The 23,733-nt window shown below is 55.1% G+C and overlaps 7 protein-coding genes across 7 annotated transcripts; 5 read left to right on the forward strand and 2 right to left on the reverse strand.

The window, feature by feature from the left end:
* Positions 1 to 1,257: 1,257 nt before the first annotated feature.
* On the forward strand, positions 1,258 to 2,415 carry PG997_011823 (uncharacterized protein; the record flags this gene model as incomplete). The annotated part of the gene is made up of 1 exon (XM_066816138.1): positions 1,258 to 2,415. The coding sequence occupies one exon, from the start codon at positions 1,258 to 1,260 to the stop codon at positions 2,413 to 2,415; it is 1,158 nt and encodes a 385-aa protein (XP_066661830.1).
* A 508-nt stretch (positions 2,416 to 2,923) lies between these two features.
* Positions 2,924 to 4,816, reverse strand: PG997_011824 (uncharacterized protein; the record flags this gene model as incomplete). Its single annotated transcript, XM_066816139.1, has 1 exon — positions 2,924 to 4,816. The coding sequence occupies one exon, from the start codon at positions 4,814 to 4,816 to the stop codon at positions 2,924 to 2,926; it is 1,893 nt and encodes a 630-aa protein (XP_066661831.1).
* A 2,090-nt stretch (positions 4,817 to 6,906) lies between these two features.
* Positions 6,907 to 7,221, forward strand: PG997_011825 (uncharacterized protein; the record flags this gene model as incomplete). Its single annotated transcript, XM_066816140.1, has 1 exon — positions 6,907 to 7,221. One exon carries the CDS (start codon positions 6,907 to 6,909, stop codon positions 7,219 to 7,221), a length of 315 nt encoding a protein of 104 aa, XP_066661832.1.
* A 2,657-nt stretch (positions 7,222 to 9,878) lies between these two features.
* PG997_011826 (kinesin family protein) lies at positions 9,879 to 13,173 on the forward strand (the record flags this gene model as incomplete). The annotated part of the gene is made up of 4 exons (XM_066816141.1): positions 9,879 to 9,921; positions 9,989 to 10,142; positions 10,213 to 12,565; positions 12,631 to 13,173. The coding sequence occupies 4 exons, from the start codon at positions 9,879 to 9,881 to the stop codon at positions 13,171 to 13,173; spliced, it is 3,093 nt and encodes a 1,030-aa protein (XP_066661833.1).
* Positions 13,174 to 14,597: 1,424 nt separating this feature from the next.
* Positions 14,598 to 18,557, reverse strand: PG997_011827 (uncharacterized protein; the record flags this gene model as incomplete). Its single annotated transcript, XM_066816142.1, has 1 exon — positions 14,598 to 18,557. The coding sequence occupies one exon, from the start codon at positions 18,555 to 18,557 to the stop codon at positions 14,598 to 14,600; it is 3,960 nt and encodes a 1,319-aa protein (XP_066661834.1).
* An 818-nt stretch (positions 18,558 to 19,375) lies between these two features.
* On the forward strand, positions 19,376 to 21,286 carry PG997_011828 (uncharacterized protein; the record flags this gene model as incomplete). The annotated part of the gene is made up of 2 exons (XM_066816143.1): positions 19,376 to 19,777; positions 19,850 to 21,286. The coding sequence occupies 2 exons, from the start codon at positions 19,376 to 19,378 to the stop codon at positions 21,284 to 21,286; spliced, it is 1,839 nt and encodes a 612-aa protein (XP_066661835.1).
* A 1,070-nt stretch (positions 21,287 to 22,356) lies between these two features.
* On the forward strand, positions 22,357 to 23,517 carry PG997_011829 (uncharacterized protein; the record flags this gene model as incomplete). Its single annotated transcript, XM_066816144.1, has 2 exons — positions 22,357 to 22,929; positions 22,957 to 23,517. 2 exons carry the CDS (start codon positions 22,357 to 22,359, stop codon positions 23,515 to 23,517), a joined length of 1,134 nt encoding a protein of 377 aa, XP_066661836.1.
* Positions 23,518 to 23,733: the final 216 nt, after the last annotated feature.

Consider the following 23,733-nt stretch of genomic DNA (forward strand, 5'->3'; position numbering starts at 1 on the left):
GAAAGATAGTACTGCGAGAGCAGCAGCAGTGCCCCAGATGGGATCTTTGTCCTTGGTCTTGATCGGCTCCTTTAGTCGTTTGTTTAAGAGAGCTGTACTCCGAGACCAGTGATAGCATTCGTCTAGTGTGCGACGGCAGCCTGGCGTGGGTTTCAAGTGGCGGTCGTATGCAAGTGCCACCGCTATCGATGCATGCATCAAATAGGGGTGCTTTGGTTCGGGATCTTAGAAGAGCTTTATAGACAACTCGTGTAGAAAGGACTTACATGGAATGCCAGTATAAGGAGGTTACGATTAACCTGCCTCATGTCGGGGTCGGCCGGGGTGATGAGACTTCGACCGAGATATCGATCTACGAACTCTTGACACTTGGCGTCCAACTGAAAAGAGGTTGATGCGTCAGATGCCCAGATGGCGCTGGTGGGAGGAGGCCGAGGCTTGGGTCTTCGCCGAGCGGCCAATGATCTTAAGGAATCATCGGCAAGGGGTTGAAGATCCGACGATTTGGAGACGAAGTTGCATAGGACCCCAAACGAGCTACATTTTTTGCATTGCGGTTTGCTTTCATCGCACTACCGCGGCCAACCCAGGGAGTTGAGTAAGCGACATGTTGGGCGCCATTACGTGTATGCCATGGAAAGCAGAGGAACGACCTACCTTGAGTTTCCTCAGCTTGCAATTTCGACACCCGAATCTCGACCTCCGTGTAGATCTGCGCCCCGGGTGCTCGCCTGGGCCTGTCGTAGACATGCTAATATGCGAGGTTTGTTGCGTAATGGCGTGGGCAGCTGATCTTAGGTTGTGGACCTTAGACGATCAAGGACTCCGGGTGTCATCTATGATCAGGTAGGAAGACTGGGTTTCTGAGCGATGTGGTGTTGGTGTTCCGTCGGAGGTAAAAGCAAAAGGGAAGCGAGAAGAGTAATAGGGGGCGCGGATCTGATGTGGTTTGCGGTTAAACCAGCCCCACGAGACTAGCCGTTTCTCGGATAACGGGGGCTTCACGCTAGCCAATGTTCGGATACAGCGGCCTCTGATTGGCTGATGGTCTTCAGCTCCGGTATCTACACATACGAGTGCACCTGATGGGCCGCGAATCTTTCCGAAAGTCTGTACGGAAACAAATACTCGTTAAAAGCGTGTACGCAGTGGGAGAATGAGAGTGTGTATATATAGCACTCGGGCAGCCCACAGATTCAAAAGGAAATAAATCAGTACAGCTTATTCAGCCCCCTTAACTTCGAGAAACTCTAGACAATGGCTACCCACCTCGCCGCCGCCTCTCCAGCCAAAGGCCAACCGCTCGAGCTCCAAACCCGACCCACCCCTCAACCCGGCCCAGGCGAGCTCCTGGTCCTCGTCAAGTCCGTAGCCCTCAACCCGGCCGATGGCCTCATGCGCGACCTCGGCCTCTTCACGCCGACCTACCCCACCGTCATCGGCTTCGACATGGCGGGCTTGGTCCTCGAGGTGGGCGACGGGGTCCCCACGAGTCCTGCTGATGCCGCTGCCGCTGGCGCTCCGGGTCTCTGCTTCCGGCCCGGGGTCACCCGCGTGGCCGCCCACTCAAACTCCTACTGGAACTCGGTCGCGCCGGACTACGGTGTCTTTCAGGAGAAGTGCCTCGTCCCCTGGCAGCACGCCGTGCCTCTTCCGGACGATAATCTGTCTTGGAACGAGGCGGCGACCCTGCCCGTGGCCACTGTGGTAGCCCTCAACGCGTGGGGCACCTTGGGTCTCACTGTTCCTGCGACCAAATCTGACATAGACCCTATCCAGCCAAAGCAGAACAAGAAAACGCGAGAAGCCGTCCTGATCTGGGGCGCCTCCTCCAGCGTCGGCACCATGGGCGTACAGACCGCCGCGCTCATGCGCGAAGCTCGGGACTCGCCCGTGGCCGCCGTGTACGCCACATCCGGGCCGGCGAACGCGGCGTACGTACGCTCGCTGGGCGCGGACCGCGTCTTCGACTACAAGGATCCAGGGGTGGTAGACGCGATTGTCGCGGCGGCTCGGGAGGACGGGCTGGTGGTCCGGCGCTGCTTCCTTGCTATGGGGCAGTTGGCGCCGTGCCAGGCTGTGCTCAAGGTTTTTATTGGTGACGACGAGAGGGAGGGAGAGGAGCAGGAGGGAAAGGGCATGGTTGGGTCGGCGCCTCCTTTACCGACGGATGCGGAAGTTGTCGAGGGTGTGGGAACTGTTTTCTTGGTGCCGTCGAGTGAGGAAGAGGTGAGATTGAAGCAGTTTCGGCATTGGATGGGGACGTGGCTGAGGGAGACTCTTGCCAAGGGACTGATCAGACCGAGTCCGGAGCCGAGGGTTGTGGGGAAAGGATTAAAGGACATCAATGCTGGGCTAGATATGGTACTTCAGGGGGTGAGCTGTACCAAGTTGGTGGTGGAAATTGGACAGTGAAAATTGCCCGTGGCGTTAATACATGCCAATTAAAAGGAGCCTTAGTTCATATTGCAACACTATGGCATCACGTTTCTTGTTGCTCTTCTGGATCAGTACAACTTAAAGGAGTGTATTGTTGAACCTGTTGTCTGTGGAATTTAAGAACAAGGAAAGATAGCTCAGTACCCGAACAAACGAAAACGACATTCCAAATCTGAAGCGTCATTGATTAATGAGGTAATATCAAAGGAAAGTAGTGCGTGCCAGTACGGTAGAAACAAACCAAACTTTGTAGAGCGAGTGACGTCACCATGGACTAGCATATCATGAGAGACGAAAGACACCATACTGAAAGTGAGTGACTGAAGGAAATCCATACCCTGACTGAACTGCGACGAAATAGAATTTGACAAAGGAGAATATCCATCATGACAACCTACCGAAACTCGATCTCTGCTTAGAATATAACAATGCATCTGGTGTTGGTTGCTGATAGCTGTCAAACCATTGAGACAGTCCATCGAGTCTATCTCTGCGCCAAGGAGAACACGGGCTCTTTCCCCTTCTCCTTCCAATCGTAGCCATGATACTCATAGTCGTCGTGAGCACCGCTGTCTCCAAACGGGCTCACCTTTTTAAACCTGACAAAGGTAGGTTTAAATCCGAGGTTCACATCGATATACTCCATATCTCTTAGCCTAACCTGAGCCGGGTTGTGGTCGGGGGCCTTTTGACGTGATCTAAGCTCTTCGTCCGGTTCCTTGATTGCCCTTGTGCCTTTCCAAATTTTGCCATTCTCCGTTTTCATCCAGCGCTCGCCAGGTCCACTGTGGATGAAGAGTCGTGCCTCGTCTTCTTCAAGATACCTCTGGCCCGCTTCTGTCTCGAGCCAAACTCTCCCATCGGCAGAATCAAGATACACATGACCGGACTCAGGATCTCGGAGAAACTCACGCGATCCTTCACTGCTTAGCCATTGTCTGCCCATATCGGAGCGAAGAAACGCACGCCCACCCAGACCTCGGAGCCATTGACGCGCATCAATCAGTGGCTCATCCCCAGCGACGATTTCATCAAAGGGGTGCGCACGTCCTAGGCTATTCAGCCAATGTCTGCCGGCGGCATTACCGGGACGCAGCAGGTTTCTCTGTCCGTCAAGTGTCATATCGTAAAGAAAACGAACTCTCTCGAACACGTATTCGATTGCTTCTCGCTCGGCTTCATCGTCAATGCCTTGCTCTTCAAGGGAGCGATCTGGGTATATCTCCTCCAGGTGAGTCCCGGGAAGCGTGGAGTCGAGCGAGAAGCCCTTACTCTCGTCGCTGCCATCCCGAGGAGCACCCCATAACGGATGGAAAGGACCCACCAATATCTTGCATTCGGTAAGATTCGAGTCATATTCCGAGAAGCGCCCGAATAGCTTTTTGTACGTCGTAGCATGCACAGGGTAGGGTTCTCTCGTCGGAGTATAACCGCCGCTCAATTCCAAATCGTAGTAGCTCATAGTTTGTTCCAACTGCCCCTTTACGTCGTGCAATGGGAAGAGGGCCGAGTGGACATGGTCCACCCAGCGAGGGAGCTTGTCCACATCTTCGTCCTCTTCCAACACCCCTTCCTCTCGCAGCGCTTGGGCGTCGATTGAGAACCCATTCGGCAAGTACCCTTCAAGATAAAAAAGGGCTACATCCGGTACGAACGGAATCGTACTGACGTGCAATTCGTCGCCGAACAATAAGGGCACCTTGAATAGTGGTTTCGCAAGTTTGCCCCTCTCAAGGAACATCTGCAATTCCCAGGCCCTCTCTCTTGTGAATCCTTGTTTCTCAAAGTCCTCGTCAGGACCGCCGAACCGTACCAATGCTGCTCTTCTAGCTTCTCTGACGTCGTCTTCTATCGCGATCGAGCCAGCGATCGAATCTCTGAAAAGCTCGTAGTAGTAGACGCAACTCCGGAGGACGGCGAATATTCTGTTAAGGTTGTGACATTTGATCCCCTCTTCGTCTTCGTAGAATTGGAAGTGGACAAACTCGGGCGTCTGCAACACGGTCTGTTTGACCCTCTCCCTCATCTCTCCTGGAAGCTTTGTCAAGGTTTCGGGAACGTCATATAGTCTCGGAAGGAAAATGCCGGCTATATTCTTATCGGGGGAAGGCTCCGAAGGTCTACGCAACGGTTTGAGTTGTTCTGTTTCGCTGCGGAACTTCAGGTAGGCATTGGATGCCTCAACAGCACTGGTCTGCGCAAGAACCAGGTCTTGCCCCGATGCTTTAGGCGCTTCTGCTGTGTCTAATACGTGCCTGATCTTTTTCATCATGTTGGTGTACAGCCCTTTCAGCTTATCGCACTTTTGAGCTACTTGAGCTTCACTTTGCTCATCTTGGTGACGGCCCGAGGCTGCACCGGTCTCGGAGGACTCCATTTCATCCAAAGGTCGGTAGGGTTGGTTTATGTGATTAAGGGAACGTTCAAATAGGATTATGTTGTATGATATGGAGATATTATGCTAGTAACATCATGGTGGCTTGGTCGACCTTGATATAGGCGGGAGGTGGGCTTGATGAACCAACTGCAATAGGTTCTCATCAGACGATTCCCTCAAACACAACTTCGTGTCCAGGAGATGGATTTTGTGATCCCAACGTTCAGTGTCGAATGCCGTGGCGATTCGTTCAAACTAGACTACCTAGTCTCATCTCTTTGTAGCCGCAATTGATGGAATTCCATCATAGTAGGACAGCACAGTTCCTCTGTAGTTGTTTGTTGCTCCCCCGATGCCGGACGCGGCTGTTTCCAACCTGGGAAGTCAGGGTACCGGGTGTACAGCACGTAGTACAGTGCCTCTCTTGGCTACTTCCGGAGAAGACTGCTTAGAGGAATCACGAGCAAACATGCCGAAGATCACACCGTCGCATTCCTCGAGCTTCCGCACTGCTTGAGATAGATCATCAGCTTTGCGCCTATTCGGTGGTGGAACCTGGGGAGTGAGGGTTTTCGGCAGCGTTCGAATACTAGCCAGTAGAATGTCACTTCCAATTTGGTTCATCTCTCACTCCTGATTTTCATGAGAATCAATGTAAAATGCAAAAAGGAATGTATTGGCCACCTAGATCCCCATGGATCGATAAAATAGTGATTACTTGCGAATATTAATAATATAAACCCCCTATACAATACGAGGCCCAACATAAGATAATACGGAAAGAGTGACTAGAAAGCGTAGTAGAAGCAGGCTGTCGGAAGAAAGGAAATTCTAGAAAGGAGTCACTGTGATAAGGTACTCTGAGAAACGAGTGACTGGAAGAAACCCAGGCCCATTACGGTGAGCCAATGTAGGCCAATAATAACTCTCCTTTGCCCTTAGTCAATGATTGAAAACACCTGCAGCTCTTTGGTCCTCGTCTCCCACAGTCCTCTGTACCTAACTTGGCACCGACCTTGACATTGGCTGTTTTCCCTTTCCCATCTCCTGATCGTAACCAAAATACTCGTACCTCTCAGGAGAACCACTGTCTCCACGCGGAAGAAAATCTTTAAACCTGACAAATTTAAGCTTGAATCCTAGGTTAGGTTCCAGATAATGGAGGTCCCTATCTAAAGCGACGACCTTTCTTTTTCATTTTCTGTCTTCTCTCTCATCTTCGTCGTGACTTAGTTCGGGGTATAGGTGGAATTTCTGCGACCGGGGGCTTTCCAGCCATCTTCTCCCAGCATCCGAACGTCGGAATTCGCGCCCAGTGGAGCTATGGAGCCACTCGCGCGCGGTAATATATCGCTCATCAGCTTCGGACATGGGATTAGGGCCAGAGTAGTTTCCAGTCGCTAGGGAGTCCAGCCATCCTCTCCACGCGTCGTCTTCCTCAAAAAGCTTGGTACGCGCTTCTTCAACGGCTTTTCGAAGTCTATCGATATGCCGGTAGATAAATTCGATGGCGCTTTGTTCTCCACTCTGTGACAAGGGCTTGAAGGGCTTGGATCTAATTCAGCTAATATTTAACTATAGCACTTCTGGGGTCTCTGGTTCTTTTCTCACTTAAAGTGAGATCGAGTGTAAGGTTTATATATATATCGTAAGGGACCTTAAGGTCCTTCCTTCCTTTATTTTTTACCCTTAGCCGCCGTAGCCCTTCCGGAATGTAGGCCCCTGTTGGGCCGATGCTGCATGCCAGTTGGTCCTGCAGAGTGACTGTTGGGTCTGCGTGTGACACCATCACTGATGATTCCTTTGTCCTTCACTTTACCATCCGGTCTGATCCTGACCTCTTCGAGGTGGGTGAGGGGAAGGGTTGAATCCATTACATAACCTTCATCGAGGTTCCCCCAATTCTTGGGGGCTTTCCAAAAGGGGTGAAAGGGGCCAACCAGTATTTGACATTCTTCGAGATTCGATTGAAAATGCGACAAGGACCCAAATAGGGTTTCAAGAATAGTTGCTTGTATGTGAATGTCCTCATGGGGCTTCATCAGGCGTCTTAGCCGTTCTTCTACCTGTGATAGTGGGAAGAGAGCGGAATGCACGCGGTCTGCCCAATCGAAAGTCCCTTCCGTTCTGCTGAACTTCTTAGCTGCTTCCGAACCTGCTCCGTGGAAGTCCGGCGACAGATACCCGTCAAGATAGAAAAGCGCCACTTCTGGCTTGAAAGGGACGGTAGGGAGACAGGCTTTACCGCCGATCGTGAGGAGTACCTTGAACGGATCCAGCCCGATGTTGGCCCTTGCGAGCCAGATGCGAAACTCGTGTGCAATGGGACCCGGAACTCCGTGGTTTTCGAACTCAGCGCCCTCAGGGGAACCTTGGCTGACGATTTCGAGGGTGCGCCTGGCTGATTTCGCATGATTTTCTACAAAGCGTGTCTGAGCGATCTCGGGTCTAAAAATTCTGTAAAAGCAGACGCAGGTATTGATGATCGAATAGATTATATTCAGGTTGGGGCACTGAATCGTGAGTCCTTCGGGATCGTACAGGAAGTGAACGAACTCTGGAGTGTTAACCACGTCCCCAACGATCATGTCTAGCAACTCTTTTGGGAGCACACTGAACATCCCAGTGTTCTTTACAATATCTTCCTTGCTTTCTCTAGCGCGTGGAAGATATAATTCTTCGTTGCGTTCTTCGACATTTTCGAACTCTTGTTTGTAAGCTTCAATCTGTCTAGCTATGTACGCTAGCCATGCGGCAGGGCCTCTAACTGGATCTTCAACAGGAAAGCGAGTGGCTGAAAGAAGCTCCAGTTGCTGGCTGATCTCGTGCAGTTGAGCTGCAATTTGCTCGTCTCGGTGACGGCCGGGGTCTGCCCCGGAATCGGCGGGTTCCATGATGGCTACAGTTGCTCGGGTTCAATTCTGTGAGGGTTTGCAAGGTAATGATGAGGCTGTATTTCACCGGATATAAGGTGAATATCGTCTAGCTTCAGCATGGTGGCCAGGATGGCTTTAATGTAGGCGGCCACTTCACAGATGGTCAGTGTCTTGGGTTAGTGTTAAGTCAACGTAATGGTCCAACAGCAAGACGTTCCCGTCAGATGATTCCCATCAACGCAGTTTGCAGGCCGAGGAATGACACATATGACCCCAACATATATAGTCAATGCTCACTCGATTGAATTTCGCCATGGTGGGATAGGACATTTCCCGGGGGTTGTTGTTTGCCCCCTTAAGACCGAATGCGGCTGTTTTCAGATTGGGAAGACATAAAACCATGCAACAACATGTTGGCTACATTCAGGGAAGAATTTAAAACGACTAATGAGCAAACACGCCGTAGACTACGCCGTTCCTTGGCCGTGGTGCGGTTTCAATCGGACAATCGGAGATGGCAGGGGTTTGGTGCCGCATTCTTCGAGCTTGCGCATTCCTTAAGCTCGGCCATCAGGTGCGCACCAGCTTAAGTACAGGGCCAGAAAGCCTCACCACCAACAACTGGGATACCAACAAAGACATCTGCAAGTTTTTATCCACCAGCTCGCCATCGACTGCCTGGCAGCGATTAGTCAGGTGGAGTACACCCGGGTTAGATCCAACGTGTGGAATGTAGAGCGTGCTCAAGCCCATCTTTCGTCAGTGCCTTTTAGTAAGCGCAATCGTCCGGCTCCAGCTTGGATGGCGAGATCTCGAAGGTAATTCACTGGGTCTGCAGCAAATGTCAGTGGCTAAGTGGCTGCATTTAGACTTGTATGATTGGGAAGTCTGAGTTCGGAAGATAAGTATTACGGGAGACATGAGCTCGAAGAAGCACTGTGATTTGGGGACAGAATTGAAGTCTGGACTCGAGCCGAGGCTCCTGATGCCGATAAGTCATGTCGTTCATCGAGGGTCGTTGTTGACATGCGGGCGTGGACACAACAGGAATTGGTTGCGATTACTGCACTGACCAACCAATCGGCAAGTCATGGATCTTTCCTCCGACCTACCAGTTCAGCAAGTGCCGGACCAGATAATGTAAAGAAATCCACCTCTTGTCTGTTGCCATGGCCTCTTTCAATCGAGCACGGCGACTCTCTAGCTAATCCCCTTTAAGTACTGGGTAGTTTTCGAGGCGGATCTTTCTGCTTACGTATCAAGTGGGCATGTTGGAGCGGAGCTGGAGAAAGCCTCGAGATTCGCGACGGGCAATCGTTGCAATCTCTCCGATCAGATTCATTCAGAAAAGCCAATGCCAACGTCTCGTGTTCAGCATCTATGCCTGTCACAAGCCATCTCCTCTCCAGGAAAGCCATGCCCTCCTCACTTGGGTGTAGATGTGGTAAATACCGAAAAAGACGGACTTCGATTTACTTTCTACAGAATAGGCAATCAGTGTCTCGTGAATGTCGAATTGACTGAGTCAGCTGTTGCATTTTGTCTCATCTCTTACCATGCCCCTGGAAATGGAGCCGCAGCCCGTGACGTTTAGGCGCCAAGGCCGCCCTAAGGGGACGCTAGAACAGCTGGCAAGGCTACGAATCAATTCAACGGGCGTTGGCTGGAGAAGGCACCACGCACTGGAGCTGTGTCTTGTTTTGATGCTCCCCACTGTAGCCCCCACTATTCTCCTTTTGCCAGGCTAACACGCTACTACTTTGGCTCCCGGTTGCTGTGGTAAAGGCGCTAAGCCCGAAAACAGCACCAAAAGCACGCCGTGCTAATAACACAAAAAGTGAGCTGAAGACCCCGTCTCGAAGCGTGAATTGACGACGGACTGCAACCCACCCCCATTTGCACGCAGAGGCCGACCCGAAACATACCAAAACCACTCTCTTGCGCTTTTTACATACATCATCGTATTGCCGTTGCAGCTTTTTCTTCCTCTTTCTTCCACTTTCCTTGAGACGATTTGGACGACCACCACGCGCTATCGATACCCTCGAGTCGAGTCGCCCAACAATTAGCATCACAACAATAACAGCATCACCACCGCCTTTTCTCCCACCCACCGACCGTAGAACAGCTCCCACGTCCTGCCGCCCCATCTTGCAGCATTTTGATGTGCCCGAACCCCAGCCAACATGTCAATACCGGACCCGGGGGCTTCATCCATCACAGTCGCTGGTGAGTACCTGCCTGTACAGCAAAACTTCGGATCCGACCAAGGTAATTGACCCGCAACCAGTACGAGTGCGACCCTTCACGATTAGGGAAGCCGCCCAACTGCACCGCAGTGACGATGGCACAGTATTTCTGGGAGATGGCTCCTTAGCGGGCGTCCCCACACCCAAGCTCAAGCAGAGCGGTATCAGATCCGTCATCAAGGTCGTCGATGACCGGTGCCTGTGAGTACTGCCCACAATTGACACCAACCCAGCCCGGAGAAGAATACTGACAATGCTTGCCCACCACCAGAGTATTCGACCCTCCCGAAGATAACCCCGTCCAGAAGTTCTCGAAATCCGTCGTCCCCAATGGCAAGAAGGTCAAAGACCAAGTATTCGCGTTCGACCGCGTCTTCGACGACAACACCACACAGAACGAGGTCTACGAAGGCACAACCAAGAACCTGCTGGACAGTGTCCTCGACGGCTACAATGCCACCGTTTTCGCATACGGCGCCACCGGTTGCGGCAAAACGCACACCATTACCGGCACGGCCCAAATGCCCGGTATCATCTTCCTCACCATGCAGGAACTGTTTGAGAAGATCAGCGAGAGGAGCGACGAGAAGCACACCGAGATCACCTTGTCCTACCTGGAGATTTACAACGAGACGATCCGAGATTTGCTGGTCCCTGGTGGCAGCAAACAAGGCTTGATGCTCAGGGAGGATGCCAATGCGGGCGTCACCGTTTCGGGCCTCACGAGTCATCATCCCAAGGACGTACAAGAGGTCATGGACATGATCGTGCAGGGTAACGAATGGCGCACGGTATCCCCCACAGAGGCCAACGCCACTTCTTCAAGATCCCACGCCGTGCTCCAAATCAACGTGGCGCAGAAGGACCGCAACGCCGCTGTCAACGAACCTCACACCATGGCCACGCTCAGCATCATCGATCTTGCCGGAAGCGAACGAGCGAGTGCGACCAAGAACCGTGGAGAGCGCCTGATGGAGGGTGCCAACATCAACAAATCCCTCCTGGCCCTCGGCAGCTGTATCAATGCCCTCTGTGACCCTCGCAAGAGTGCCCACGTTCCGTACCGAAACAGCAAGCTTACACGACTCCTGAAGTTCTCTCTAGGAGGTAACTGCAAGACGGTCATGATTGTGTGCATCAGCCCTTCGAGCGTACATTTCGACGAGACCCAAAACACCCTGCGCTATGCGAACCGCGCCAAGAACATCCAGACCAAGGTGACGAGGAACGTCTTCAACGTCAACCGTCATGTCAAGGACTTTTTGGTCAAGATCGATGAGCAAATGGCCCTGATTAACGACCTCAGGGCTCAACAAAAAGACTCCGAGAAGAAGTTCTTCGCCAAGTTCCAGAAGCAGCTCGAGAAGAGGGATGTGTCGGCTCGGGAGGGAATCCAGCGAATTCGCATCGCCTACGAGAACTCGGCTCCCGAGAGAGAAGATAAGGTCAACCACCTGAAGAAGCTTCGATGCATCGAGAGAAGGATTGGTCTTTTGTCATCCTGGATAGCCGCCTTCGACACTATTTGCGACGCCAAGGAGGACGAAGACTGCCTGCCAGACAACTTCGCGTCGATGCGCAAGACGGCGCAAGGAATCCTGCTAGAGCTCGAGAACAGCCGGCACCACCTGCACCAGAAGCTGGAGAAGACGAATTGGGAGCGTGCTATCGACACAGCTCTACAACACAGCATAACCCAGCTCCCAACAAGCAATGGCCCTGCAGATACTGGCGAGGTTTCGAGATTGCAGCGCGAAGCCGAGCTCCTCAAGTCCAACTTCGCCCGTGACTCGTATCGCGAAGTGTTGGAACAAGACAAGGCAGGAGACGCCGGTATGATGCAGGTTCTGCTCACGGCGCAGTTCGAAATCATGGCCTCGCTTGCCGAGACTATGCACATGGATGAACAGGAGGCTATTACCCACGCCAAGAGCATTATCAACCGTTTGCTGGATACCGGTTTCTCCGCCGCTTCACACATTGTCAAGCCCGAGGGCGGCAAGATGCCCGTTGAGCGGTTTTCTCCGTCCAAGCGTGGAACGCCAAAGCGCAAGAAGGCGGCCAACTTGCTCCCAGATATCGGCAAGCCAATTCCCATCCCGACGTTGACGGCACCTGTGGAAGAGCATGGATCTCCAGTCAGGAGGTCACCGCGGCGCCGCAAAGCGGTCAACCCTGGAAAGGGGGTCTCATTTACTCCTGTGAAGAAAAAGGCGCAACGCGGGGTGCGATGGCGAGACGACGACGGCGAATCCGGCACCCTAGCCGACTTCGAAAAGACACCTAAGAAGTTCGACGTCAGCCCGGACCAGGCCTCGCCCGAGAAGAGTATTCCTCCTCCCGTGGCCTCGGCTTATCTGGAGAGTCTGTCCAACGAAGACGAATCGAGCCCTTCTCTGCTGGGACCAGAAATCTCTTCGATCCCCGCCGCGAAGCCTAACCGGTTCCAGGCGGGCTTCTTGTCGAAGGGGCGGACCTCGAGCATCGGTACAGCGGGTGGCTCGCCAGTGGTCCCAAAGATGTCGTTGAGCTTGGCTCCTTCTGAGGACGGTCGGACCAGTCCACTTCGGGATCTCTCGCAATCTGCTAACATCATTTCGCCCCCGACCTACCGTCGCACGTCCGTCTCTCCGAAGCCTTCCTTCCTCCCGACGCCCTCGTTTGTGACCAGCTCCCCTCGAACAACGAGAACCGCCCGCCTTCCGGCCCTAATTCGGATTCGGAGACGAGCCTGATCGACACGAGCAAGCTGCGATCTGCCCTTCACGCCACCAAGCGCCGCGACCGTCTCTCTATTGGCGGGGCCTCGAATGCGAGGCGCGTATCCTCGATCGGGTCCCTGTCGGGAGCCCCCAACAAGCCCACAAGCGCCTACACGGGTCCGCTGGCCTCGGCCACGAACGGCATCAGTCGGCTGCGGCGCGGCAGTTCTGAGCGGCGTAGGAGTCCGCCCATCACCTGCTCGCCATCCGACATGAGTCAGGGCAGTAAGGATAGAGCCTTTACTCCCGGCCAGGCGCGGCGCATGGGCTTCAGCAGCAGCCTGCGGGGCGGGGGCGGCGAGAAGATCCACGGTGGCAGCCCCGCGAGCAGCGAAAAGTCGCTCGGGCGCGGGAGCAAGGAGCGGGACGCGGGCCTCAGCAACGCCAGGAACAGCCGTAGGATCACTATTGGTGGCTCCTCGATGCTCGCAGGCGGCGCCAAGAAGGACCGGGGGCTTGTCTGGCGGTGAGGCCGAGAGGGTGACGTCTGATTAATCAGCCCGAGTCTCGAGTTCCTTCTCTGTGTTATAATGGTTGAAACGTTTCGGTGTTCATTTTTCCCCCTGGTGTGCATACATGAAGTGTCAATTTTTGACCTGCACAAACTTGTACAGATGGTCTGTCTTCCCCCACACCCCGTTCTCAAGGTTAGAGAGAGACAGGTTGGTGTTGGGGACTTGCATGGAGTTGCCGGCTTTTCTATAATTTGTCCTCGTTCCCCCTTCAGGGATCGATCCCACGTGCGTCCTCCCGCCGTGGGTAGCAGCAGCATATTGCAAATACCGTGGATTGCCGTCGTTTTGATTGGCGCTCTAGATTACTACTTCCTGTATACACAAATCTTCTCATGTTCGGGGTCTTCTGCTGCCTGCCCTGCGGGGTTGGGCCTGGAAGGAGACCCTTCACGTCCCGTACGATAATGGCATATGATATATTGCTCGACTCCAGAATATTTTCTCTGCTCAATGCGTGCTCGTTCTTGACTGTGCGTTGTGATATTATCCGTACATTCTGAGTCGCTGTTGTCAGCTTAACTCACCGGGATCTAAGATGCCATGTGTTGTGTGCGATACATTGCGGTTGGGATTCGGTCATAGAAACGAACGAATAAACAAGAATCACTTTAACATTGTACATGATGAATGCCCATACATCCATTCTACCTAGACGCCCTGTGAATGATGATGAGACGCGCCCTCCATTCCGATGCTTCCTTGACAACGTATTTTACAATAGCATGATGGAACTGACCACACGCTTAACCTATCTTCTCTGTAAGTACACATCCTTGTCTGAATCACCTAGTCACATCCCCCGTCTATTTACCTCCCCCGCCCATCCTCCGTAACCCCCCAAACTTCACACTCTTTCTCCTCTCCCGATCCGTTCGATCAGACTTGGTGTTGTTCCCACCGCCAGCACCACTATTAGCAGCACCCGCCCCGGACCCAGCCCCGCCAAACCCACCATGCGCCGTCGCGGGCGCGGACTCGGTGTTATTATGGTGGCTGTTGCTGTTGCCGCTGCTATTGGTACTGGCACCTTGGCCATGGCCATGGTGCCCAAACGCCGTCGCGAGATGACTGCTCATCCGCCCGGGACTCGAACTCAGCGCGCTCATGATGCCGCCGCCCGTGGACCGGTTGTTGCTGCTGCTCTGGGTATGCTGGTGGTAGTTCGACGACAACCTGTCCAGCTGTTCGTTGTTTCCCCCTCCTATACCACCACTTCCTCCACTTCCTCTACCTCCTATCCCCGCGAGCGCCAGCGCCTCCCGCACCCCTCGACAGCCCGGCTTTGCGCCACCTCGACGATATCGCTCCGCACCCCGCCCACGACGGCGGGCGCCGAGCCCGCGTACGGCTCGAACGCGACGCTGCCCGCCGCGGCGCTGCTATGCCGCCGCGACGACGCCGTCGAGGACATTGTCGTACCGCCTCCGCTTCCTCCCCCTCCGGGTTGGTCCTGCTGCCGTTGGAGCGCCGATGCCGATGCCGGTGTCATTGGGTTCGCCCCCCGGCCGCCCGCGTCTGTTCCCGCACGGCGCGGCCGAGCTCCTCGGTTTTGTGGATGCTGGTCTCGTTGCGCCACTTGCCGGGCAGGCAAGCGTGGCCGCAGCCGTCGAGGGGCAGCAGCCGTCGCTGTAGGTCTCGGGGACGGCGGGGTCGTGCGACGGCAGCAGGGACAGGAAGTTCGGGTTGTAGCCGGTATTCGCGTTACCGCCGGGCGTTGAGGTGCCGCTTGTCGTGCCGGTGCGTTGCCTATTATTGTTCGGTGGCGTGGTAGGAGGCGTTGCTACGGGCGTGTGCCAGCCCTGGATGCAAGTGGCGTGCCCGCCGTGCGCGCAGCCGGGGCAGTACCACCACGTCGCCAGCACCGAGTCGTCCTCCGCATCCGCCGAGCGAGCCAGCGCCTCCGCGACGGGGACCGGAGTCATTGCAGAAGCGGTGGCGTCGCGGTGCCCGCAGATGGCGCAAGGCGCCATGGTCGCGCGGCAGCGCTCGCACTTCCAGATGGCGGCCGCGCTCTGCGCGCTGCTGCCCGAGCGCTCGATCTCGCGCGGCTTGTGGCACTGCGAGCACGTGAAGCCGACGTTGACGCGCTGCTGCGCGCGGTTGAAGATGGAGTTGTAGTTGTCGCCCCACACGTCGATGCCGTCGGGCCAGTCGCGCACGCAGAGGTTGCGGAGGAGGGCGGCCTCGACGAAGAGCTTCTGGCTCATGAGGCGCTGGTGGTGGTGGTAAAGTATGGCCGTGGCCTGCCCCGTGTCAATGACCTCGTCGGGGACGAGCGGCTTCAGCAGCAGAATCATGGCGGAAGCGTTGAGCGCGGAATGCTGCGCTTCGAATTCGAGGGCCCGCGAAAGCAGCTTGTAAGGGTCCAGTGGAGGCAAGACGGCATGGGCCTTGGTGTTGGCGTCGGAAAGCAGAGGGAAGGGGAAATCGGGATCGTCCGGCCACGGCATGAAGTCCGTCTCGATGACAGTCTTGGAGGTCTGCTCTTCTGGCCTAGCGAGAGCAACGCGCTCGTTGGATGTCTTGCGGGGCGACATGGATCGCATGACCTCCAGTCTCGGCGCCGGATGCTCAATGGGATGCTGCGATGCCTCGTGAGAAATCTGGGGAGAGGAGTAATCGCTCTCGACACTGGTGGCTGTAGTCTGAGAGATCATGAAGATCTCACTGAGCTCGCTCGAGTCCTGCCTGACGGGCCCACGGGGGAGCGACTGTTTCTTTTTATCCGGGGAAGCGTCAAGTTGCCTGCCTCGTATGCGGCTTTCGTATTCCTCTTCGGGCGTCGAGCGAGAACCTGAACCTGTCCCAGTCTTCGACTCCGGCTGCCCCTTTGCAGGTGGCGGCGGCATACGCGAGTAAGAAGAATTAGACACGCTGGTATCGTGACTTGTATCGGACACCGAGAATATCTGGGCGAAGCTCTCATCGGAATCATGCCGGCCCACCGTCATACGTTGCCTGCTCCCTGGAGCTTTCGGTCCGACGTAGTCAAGCGAGAGCGGCTCTCTCTTCCTGGGCATATCTATGGCTTTAGGCAATACGTCCACAGCCTCCATATCGTAGAAGTCGTAGCCTTCGGTGCTTGAGATCTGACTGTCTTGCGATATTTCAGATAGCGGCGCCGAATCAAGTCGTTTACGCCCACCCGCCTGTGCCGAGTTGATAAGGGTTGCGTTCAGGTTCGGTGGGAGAGTAAAGCTCTCCACCTCTTGAACAGGGGTCAGCGTTTGGCCAGAAGACCTATACTGATGTTGCTCTTCCGTAGTGCTTTCATCAACTGGACGGGCCAGCGGTGTAGCCGCGTTGGATTCACTATCAATCTCATCGGCCAAGAGGGATTTCTTCAGCGTCTGTCGGCTTTCCAACGAAGAGGCCGACGGGGCTCTTCTCGGCGAGGACTCGCTATTTACCTTTAGTTGCGGCAGGGATCCATATTTGGATAAGTTGGCTTTCGAATCCGACTTCTCAAGGAGTCCGTTCGACTTCGAGTTCTTACGTCGTGTCGTCCGCATCTCCAGATGATACTCAGACCTCCGGGTGAGCAGCAGGCCCACTGCGTACGCCAATATCCTCCATGTTTGGGCGAGTCGAAACTGACTGACCGCCTCGGCTGCTCGGGCGTAATGATCCATGATACCCGCGACCCTTTCATTGAGAGAGCGTTGGTCTTCGTCTGTGGGTAGGCCCTTTTCCAGGGCTTCGAGATAATGAGATGCGAGATACTGGTATATGGCCGTTTTCGAAGCTACAGGCACGCGCCCAATCGCCATGATTTGTTGAGGCTTGAAGGTTCCTGTCAAGTTGACGGCCTGCTCAAGCGAGATGATGGGCTCCTCCGTGCCAGTACCAGAAGGAGGTGTGGTACTATAAGTCTGGGCGGAGCGTACGCTAGGCCGCCGTCTTCTGCCACGTTTCCGGGGACCAAGAAAGCTTCCGACTACGTCGTCTTCCGAGTCACTTCGGCTGACACTCAGCATCTGACCTGACGGGCTAGAACTGAAGGATGTGGTGACTTCGGGTACAGCTGTGGTTGGGCGAGGCCTCGGGGGATGTGCTCTTTCCTCCAACATCATAACAACATCACCAGATGGAGAAAAGTCGAGGCTTGAGAGAGGTTGCCTGTCCATGACCTTGGGGGCAAATGCAACGTCACACTGGGAAAAAAATCCATCTAGACCTGCAGTCCAGAGAAGATCTTGATCATGCCAGAGCAAGGCGCTCGGAGAGATGTCGAATCTGTCGATTTCCTTGTACGGCATCGTGGGACGGCCGAGGTCCCAAATATGCACACCGGAAATACCGTATTTCTTGCCATGCCCACTGTCGCCATATGCCACCGCAACCTGAGCCGCTCGCTTACCCTGCGCAGTAGCAGACCACAATGGCGGTCGCCATGAGACGACACTGACGGGTGCTGGTGTGGAAATCGTCCATCTTGGTTTCTGCCTCCTCTCGGCAGTTGTAGACATATCCCAAATGTGGCATTTCCTGTCGAAGCCGCCGCTGATCAGGTGGGTTCCGTCAGGGTGCCAGGATATCGATGAGGTGCCTCGCGGCGCCGCATGCGCATTGATTTTCAGAAGCGGCGCATTCGCCTTCTTGACGTCCCATTTCAAGATGGCTCCCGAGTCTGTGGCGCATGCAAAGATGAAGCCGTCCTTGGGGCACCATTTGATGTCCCGAATTCCCTCGGAATTTCCCTGGAACGCCTTGAACGCGCGAAACGTAAGTTGGCCACTTCTTGTTGTTTGAGGGACGCGCACGTCGAATAGTCGAACGATGCCCTCTTGGCCGCCGGACAGCAAAAGTGAACTCTTGTGAGGGTTGGAATCCAGCTTATTGATCTGGCGTGACTCCTCCTGTGTCTGGATGACATCCAAGACAGTGCCGCCGGGTGTCGCAGAGCCGAGACGGCTAACATTGTACTGGAAGATCTGGCCGCTGGCGCAGGCGGTGAATATGGTGGGCTCGCCCTCGTGGTTGGAAGACCACTTCACATCCTTGATAGCCAGCTGGTTCCCCAGACTGGCGGATCGGTTGGCCTGTTGCGCCTGGATGTAGGCGCGGAGATCGACGCCCTCGCGCACATGAAGCCCGTCAATGTGTATAGTCTTTAGGATGTCGCGACCACCGAGAACAGCGAGGCGACCGTCGGCGGATCGATCGAGGCAGACTATGGGTTGCGATGCCTGGTATATGACATTCTGCGATTGGTTCGGGCGATAGGTCGGGAGGGGCGAGCTCGTCGGGCCCAGGTTGGTGCTGTCGGTGGCCGTGGAATCGCTCTGAGGACGGCCGAGCAAGCGGCGCATTATCTTGGAAGAGCCTTGGTTATACATGTCGGTAGTCTTTGGCTATCCAAGCCGGAACCTAGCTGGCGAGGCGCTTCATTGTTTGGGCGGGTAGGGTAATGGTGAGTTGTGGTAGAGGCGTCTTTCAGCCCTCGAACATGTTGGGCCCCGTCGCGGGGAAGGTTGCGGAAGACCAGGCGACGGCGCGCAAGTAATTGAGTGGCAGTGATCTCGTATGAAGTTGTGACGTGTTTCCTGGTGTAGCACCAGCTCTTTGCGACTGTCGCCGATGTATTTGGGTAGGATCGCAGGCCCGTGGTAAGCTTGCTCGGTGCTTGTCTTGGTTCTACCTTCAAGTCATTTGATGGAACATCCTGAAGCTGCTACTGCTGTAGCTGCCCGTGCTCTCTCTCTTGTCCCGCCTAAGCTGGAGGGACTTACAGCGTGCATTCTGCCGCCTAATGCCGCCAAGGTCCACCGAACAGCTGGGGTAGCATTGCTGCAGGGATCACACACCGATTGCTAATGACGTTGCTTTGGGGGCATGTGTCAACTGGCTAGGCGTAGGTGGTACATACAGATCAATGACTGGAGCTAGGTTAACAAACAACACCAGCGTTCTGGATCTCAGTTCATCCCACTTGGACACACCCACCCTTGAGACGTTCGTAGCACGGCACTCGTCCAAGTTCACATGCATGGCTCAGGCCCCGACCCATTGGCAGCAGCAGGGTTAGGTGACGCATCGTATCATTTGCCAGAGGCCGCCAATTGCACGAGGACATCCCACTACCTGCATTCTTTCCCGTACTTACCAGCCAAGGAATGCTGTTGTTGCTGTCCGTCGCAGCTTGCCAACCAAGAACATGTCGTTTTATAGGGAGTCGACCCGGCCTCTGCTAACGCCCCAGAATCGCCGATTGCGACACCTGCACGGCATCTACCTGCGAAACCTGACCTTCGAGCGGCACCTCTTCAAGACGACCGATGACGTCGACCTCAGCAGAGGCTCCCCCAACAAGCTCGACGCCCTGAAGAATGCGCCCCAGCTTCACCACTCCGCCTCCTCCGACACGCTGACCCAGCTGAGCCATCGACCCCCTAAACCACGCCGACGAAGTACCAACCTCGCCAACAAGAGCCCCGTCACGCGTCAAAAGCAGCTGGAGTTGGCCATTGAGAGCAGGGCCGCCGATGTCTTCTTCTCGCTGCATATCCAGGGCGTGGACGATCCCGTCTACATCAGTGAAGTGGGCACGCGATCAACAGTATGGAAAGATTCAAAATGCTGCCGGTAGAATCATGGAAAATCTCGGTCACTAATGCTACTGCCTGGATAGAATTTCAACTTCAGTTTCTTCGAGCTTTCGCAGGCCGGCTCCCACATCTCTCGATCCTCTCAAGTTACCGTCAAAGTCTGGGCACAGCGTCGCGGCGAGTGGCTGTTACTTCTCGAAGAATTGGTCGACTTTCGCCAGCTCAACTTCATTGGAACGCTGATCAACCACCAATTCCCGCCCAACTGTCTCGTGTTCCATCTAATTGACGGCGTCTACACCCTCGAGCTCCCGAGCAGAGTCCCCGAACCCAAACGAGGCCCTACCTTGCCCACCTCGTCGCACAATGCTCTGATGAAACTCACGAACCTCGAAGCATCCATCCAAGATGCGTTGGCTACATGTGAATCAGTGACTGGTCAGATCAACACGGTGCTGGAACAGATACCCCCGGACGCCGTCCCGGAAGAGGAAGAGAAGGTGAAGCTGGTCAACAAGAGTCTCGCCTCACAGCAACGGAAGATGCGAGCTGCCGAGGTTCGGCGCGACCAGCTCAAGGCTTCCATCGCCGCCCGCCGAACCGCTATAATCGAAGGCCGCGCAGCCCAAGAGAGCGTCGAACAAGATGTTGAGCATGCCACCGCAAAACTACCCGCATCCCGCGACGCCATCTCCACGACAGGAGACCTGATCCGCGGACAGCGGCGGCGCATCTGCGAAGACCTTACCCACGTCTTCCCCATCACGCAGGTACCATCGGCCCCTCCTCTGACTTTCCAGATCTGCGGCCTGCCGCTACCCAACACCAATTACGACCCTACTTCGTCTACCGCCTCCGAGGACGCTTTGTCGGCGGCGCTAGGTTATGTGGCCCAAGTCACGCATCTGCTACAGTTCTACCTGTCGGTGCCAATACCGTATCCCATCACTGTGTACGGATCGCGAAGCAGTGTCCGGGACGATATTTCGCAGATAGCCGACACGCAGCGGTCGTTCCCGCTCTTCCTGCGCGGCGGAGCTACTGCCCAGTACCGGTTCGAGTATGGCTGGTTCCTGCTGAACAAGAACATCGAGGCCCTCTGTGTGGCCTCCGGTCTCAAGGTGGTCGACATCCGCCACACGCTGCCCAACTTGAAGTACCTCCTCTACGTCTGCAGCGCGGGAACAGACGAGCTGCCGGAGCGCAAACGCGGCGGCATAAGGGGCCTATTCGCGGGGAAGCTGAAGGGCCGCATGAGCGTGGACGATATGGGCGGCAGCAGCGCCGACGGTAGTCGTCGAGGTAGTACCGAGAGCGACGCGGCCGCCAAGCAACGCGAGGAGCTTCGGAAGGCCCTCGAGGGGCAGCGGGGAGGAGGGGGAGATGGTAACAGCAAGCTGTCCGCTGAAGTTACACCTAAGAGGGCGCCGAGCCCGCGAGCTGTGGAGGTGCCGCCTTTCGAGGAGGGGCTTCGAGTCACGCTGCGAACCAAGGGTCTGCGAGAGAATATGGTTCAATGAGAGATGGGCCATGCCATCAATCAACGAGCTCCCGAGAAAGACTGGCTGGATACTCCTACAGGACCGCGACGAAACTGTAGGGACATGGAGTGGTGGGATGATTTCTACGGTTGGGCGGGCGCAGGACGCGTGATGTTGCGCATTTTAGCTTTGATTTCTGTGATACCCGTGTACAAGTTTGTTGTTCAGAATAGTGCAGAGCAGTAATAGAAACCTTTAGATCACCTATAATGAAGATAGCACACATGCTTGATCGACACCCCATTGAAACCGCAGTTCTGCTTTCTCTCTTCTCATATATCCAAGTTGACAGTATTGTCGATGTTTACAGCAGTCGCCAGTTATCATCCCGGCTCTCTTCCCCCTTTCTTTTTTTGAGCCCCTATGTCAGGCTACCAGAAGGAATTGAGAGCTGACAATCGCCGACTACCAGGAACAGCTCCCGTGGATCGAAAAGGATCGGTGATAGCTTACATGTCAGAGGATTGAACATCATCTGGTCACTTGCTATCAGTGGTCACTCCAATGTCCTGTCGGTGCACAGAGAGTGATGCCCATGCTTGCTTCCCCTTTCTCTCAACCACCCACATTTCCAACCATCTCACATCCACCGAACGCCCATCACATCAAAATGACACAATCAATCACCTCCTTGGACGGAGGTGGGCTTACATACGTCCCCCTGTAAGATGTTGAGAATCTATGGATGTAAGGCACGGTGGACATCCTCGTGTTTCTGAAGATGGCACATAGTCGCCCACCACCATTTGCCCCCTTTTTAGGGGCATGGCTATCAACCTCCATATCGTATCAATTTAGCTTTTGGTGATACTTGGTTCAGACTGAATCTCATCAACTGATAAGAAAAGTGTATATAAATAGGCAGACTTTTCAAAATCAATATCTCCGATCGTTATTCCTGGTTTGTCTTATATTTACAATTTACCTTACCATTCATTCTTTATAGTGAATCCTCTGAGCACGCCCCTTTCTCAATAACTCATTTGCGACGACAACGACAACATCGTGGACCCACTAGATCAGGTCCTCTTGTAGAGAAGAAATCAATCATGGCAGCATCGAGCATCTTGCCGTGTGACGCAGACATCGAATGCCTGTCAACCCGAAAAGATTCGAAACTCCTGGGCACAATATCCATGAGTGGCCGTATGCCCAAGCCCCAATGCATACCACTGCCGCGTCTCGGCAAGCCCTCCTCGCTGGGCCTCCTTGGCCGCCTGCCACTCGAGCTGATGCTCGATATCTTCAAATATCTGGACTTCCAGTCCATCACGCGGTTTGCCAAGGTGTCCGTCCTAGCCAACGGCTACGTGCGATCGTGCCGCGAATACCACGACGTGCTCACAATCATCCCCGAGGCCGTCAAAGCCCTGCGCCGCCTGGGCATCCTCAGACTCCATTCCGTCACCGATCTCTACCACGCCCTGCGCGCGGACGCGTGCGCCACCTGCGGCGAGGCCGGGCCCTTCCTCTTCCTCCCCACCTGCCAGCGGTGCTGCATCTGGTGTCGCAGGTACCACCCGTCCCTGCGGCTGATGACGCGCGCCCAGGCGAAGAAGTACTACGGCCTCACCAAGCAGCAGACCGACCGGCTGCGGACCGTGCACGTCCGGACCGCCATAGTCCACGGACCGAACAACGCGTATTAGACGACCATCCACGGCCGGTCGGTCGCCGTGCAGGCGGCGCGGGACCTCTCGCTCGCCGTGCACGGCTCGGAGGAGGCGGTGCACGACGCCGTGCTGGCGAGCTGCGCCAGCAGCGAAACCCGCGACGCCGGATGCTACTGGACCCTGGCGCACCTCCTCCGGCCGCGCGACGACTGGTACGTCGAAAACCTGGGCCCCGCCCCGCCCCCGAGCGGCTGGCAAATCGAGGAGCTGGCCGAGTACGCCACCATGGCGACAATGTACTTCCCCACCCTGACCGACGACGGCACGCTCGGGTACGCCCTGTGGTGCCAGGGCTGCGAGACGGCCCACGACAGGTACCGTTTCGAGGTGCGATCAAGGGAGCCCCATGAGATTGACGGCGGGTTACGGGAACAGATGAGAGACTGCCTGCCCCTGGAGTATCGCACGGCAGAGTACCACCCGTCTCGGGCCGTGTTGGGTTTGAAAGACCGGGCTTGGTGGAAGGAGTCATTTTTGCAACACGCGCGACACTGCCCTGGCGCCCAAAACCTACTGCGAGAAAAATATGAACAATGATCCCCGATCAACCCACGATCGTTCGTACCAGATGTACTCGGTCTTCGCATCCTGCCGCCAGGAACCGATCTGAAAAAAGCCCCCGTATATACTTTATCGACCGCCTGCTTCTCTTCCATCGACCTTTCGATTAACTAGTTTGTGTAACCATTGTTACGTGTTCTAGTTGTGACCGAAACCGACCAAACTACGACACGCTGGCTACTTGCACGAGCC

The sequence above is a fragment of the Apiospora hydei genome (genome assembly GCF_038363865.1).
Source record: "Apiospora hydei strain CBS 114990 chromosome Unknown utg000009l_segment0_segment0, whole genome shotgun sequence".
Classification (NCBI taxonomy): Eukaryota; Fungi; Ascomycota; class Sordariomycetes; order Amphisphaeriales; family Apiosporaceae; genus Apiospora; species Apiospora hydei.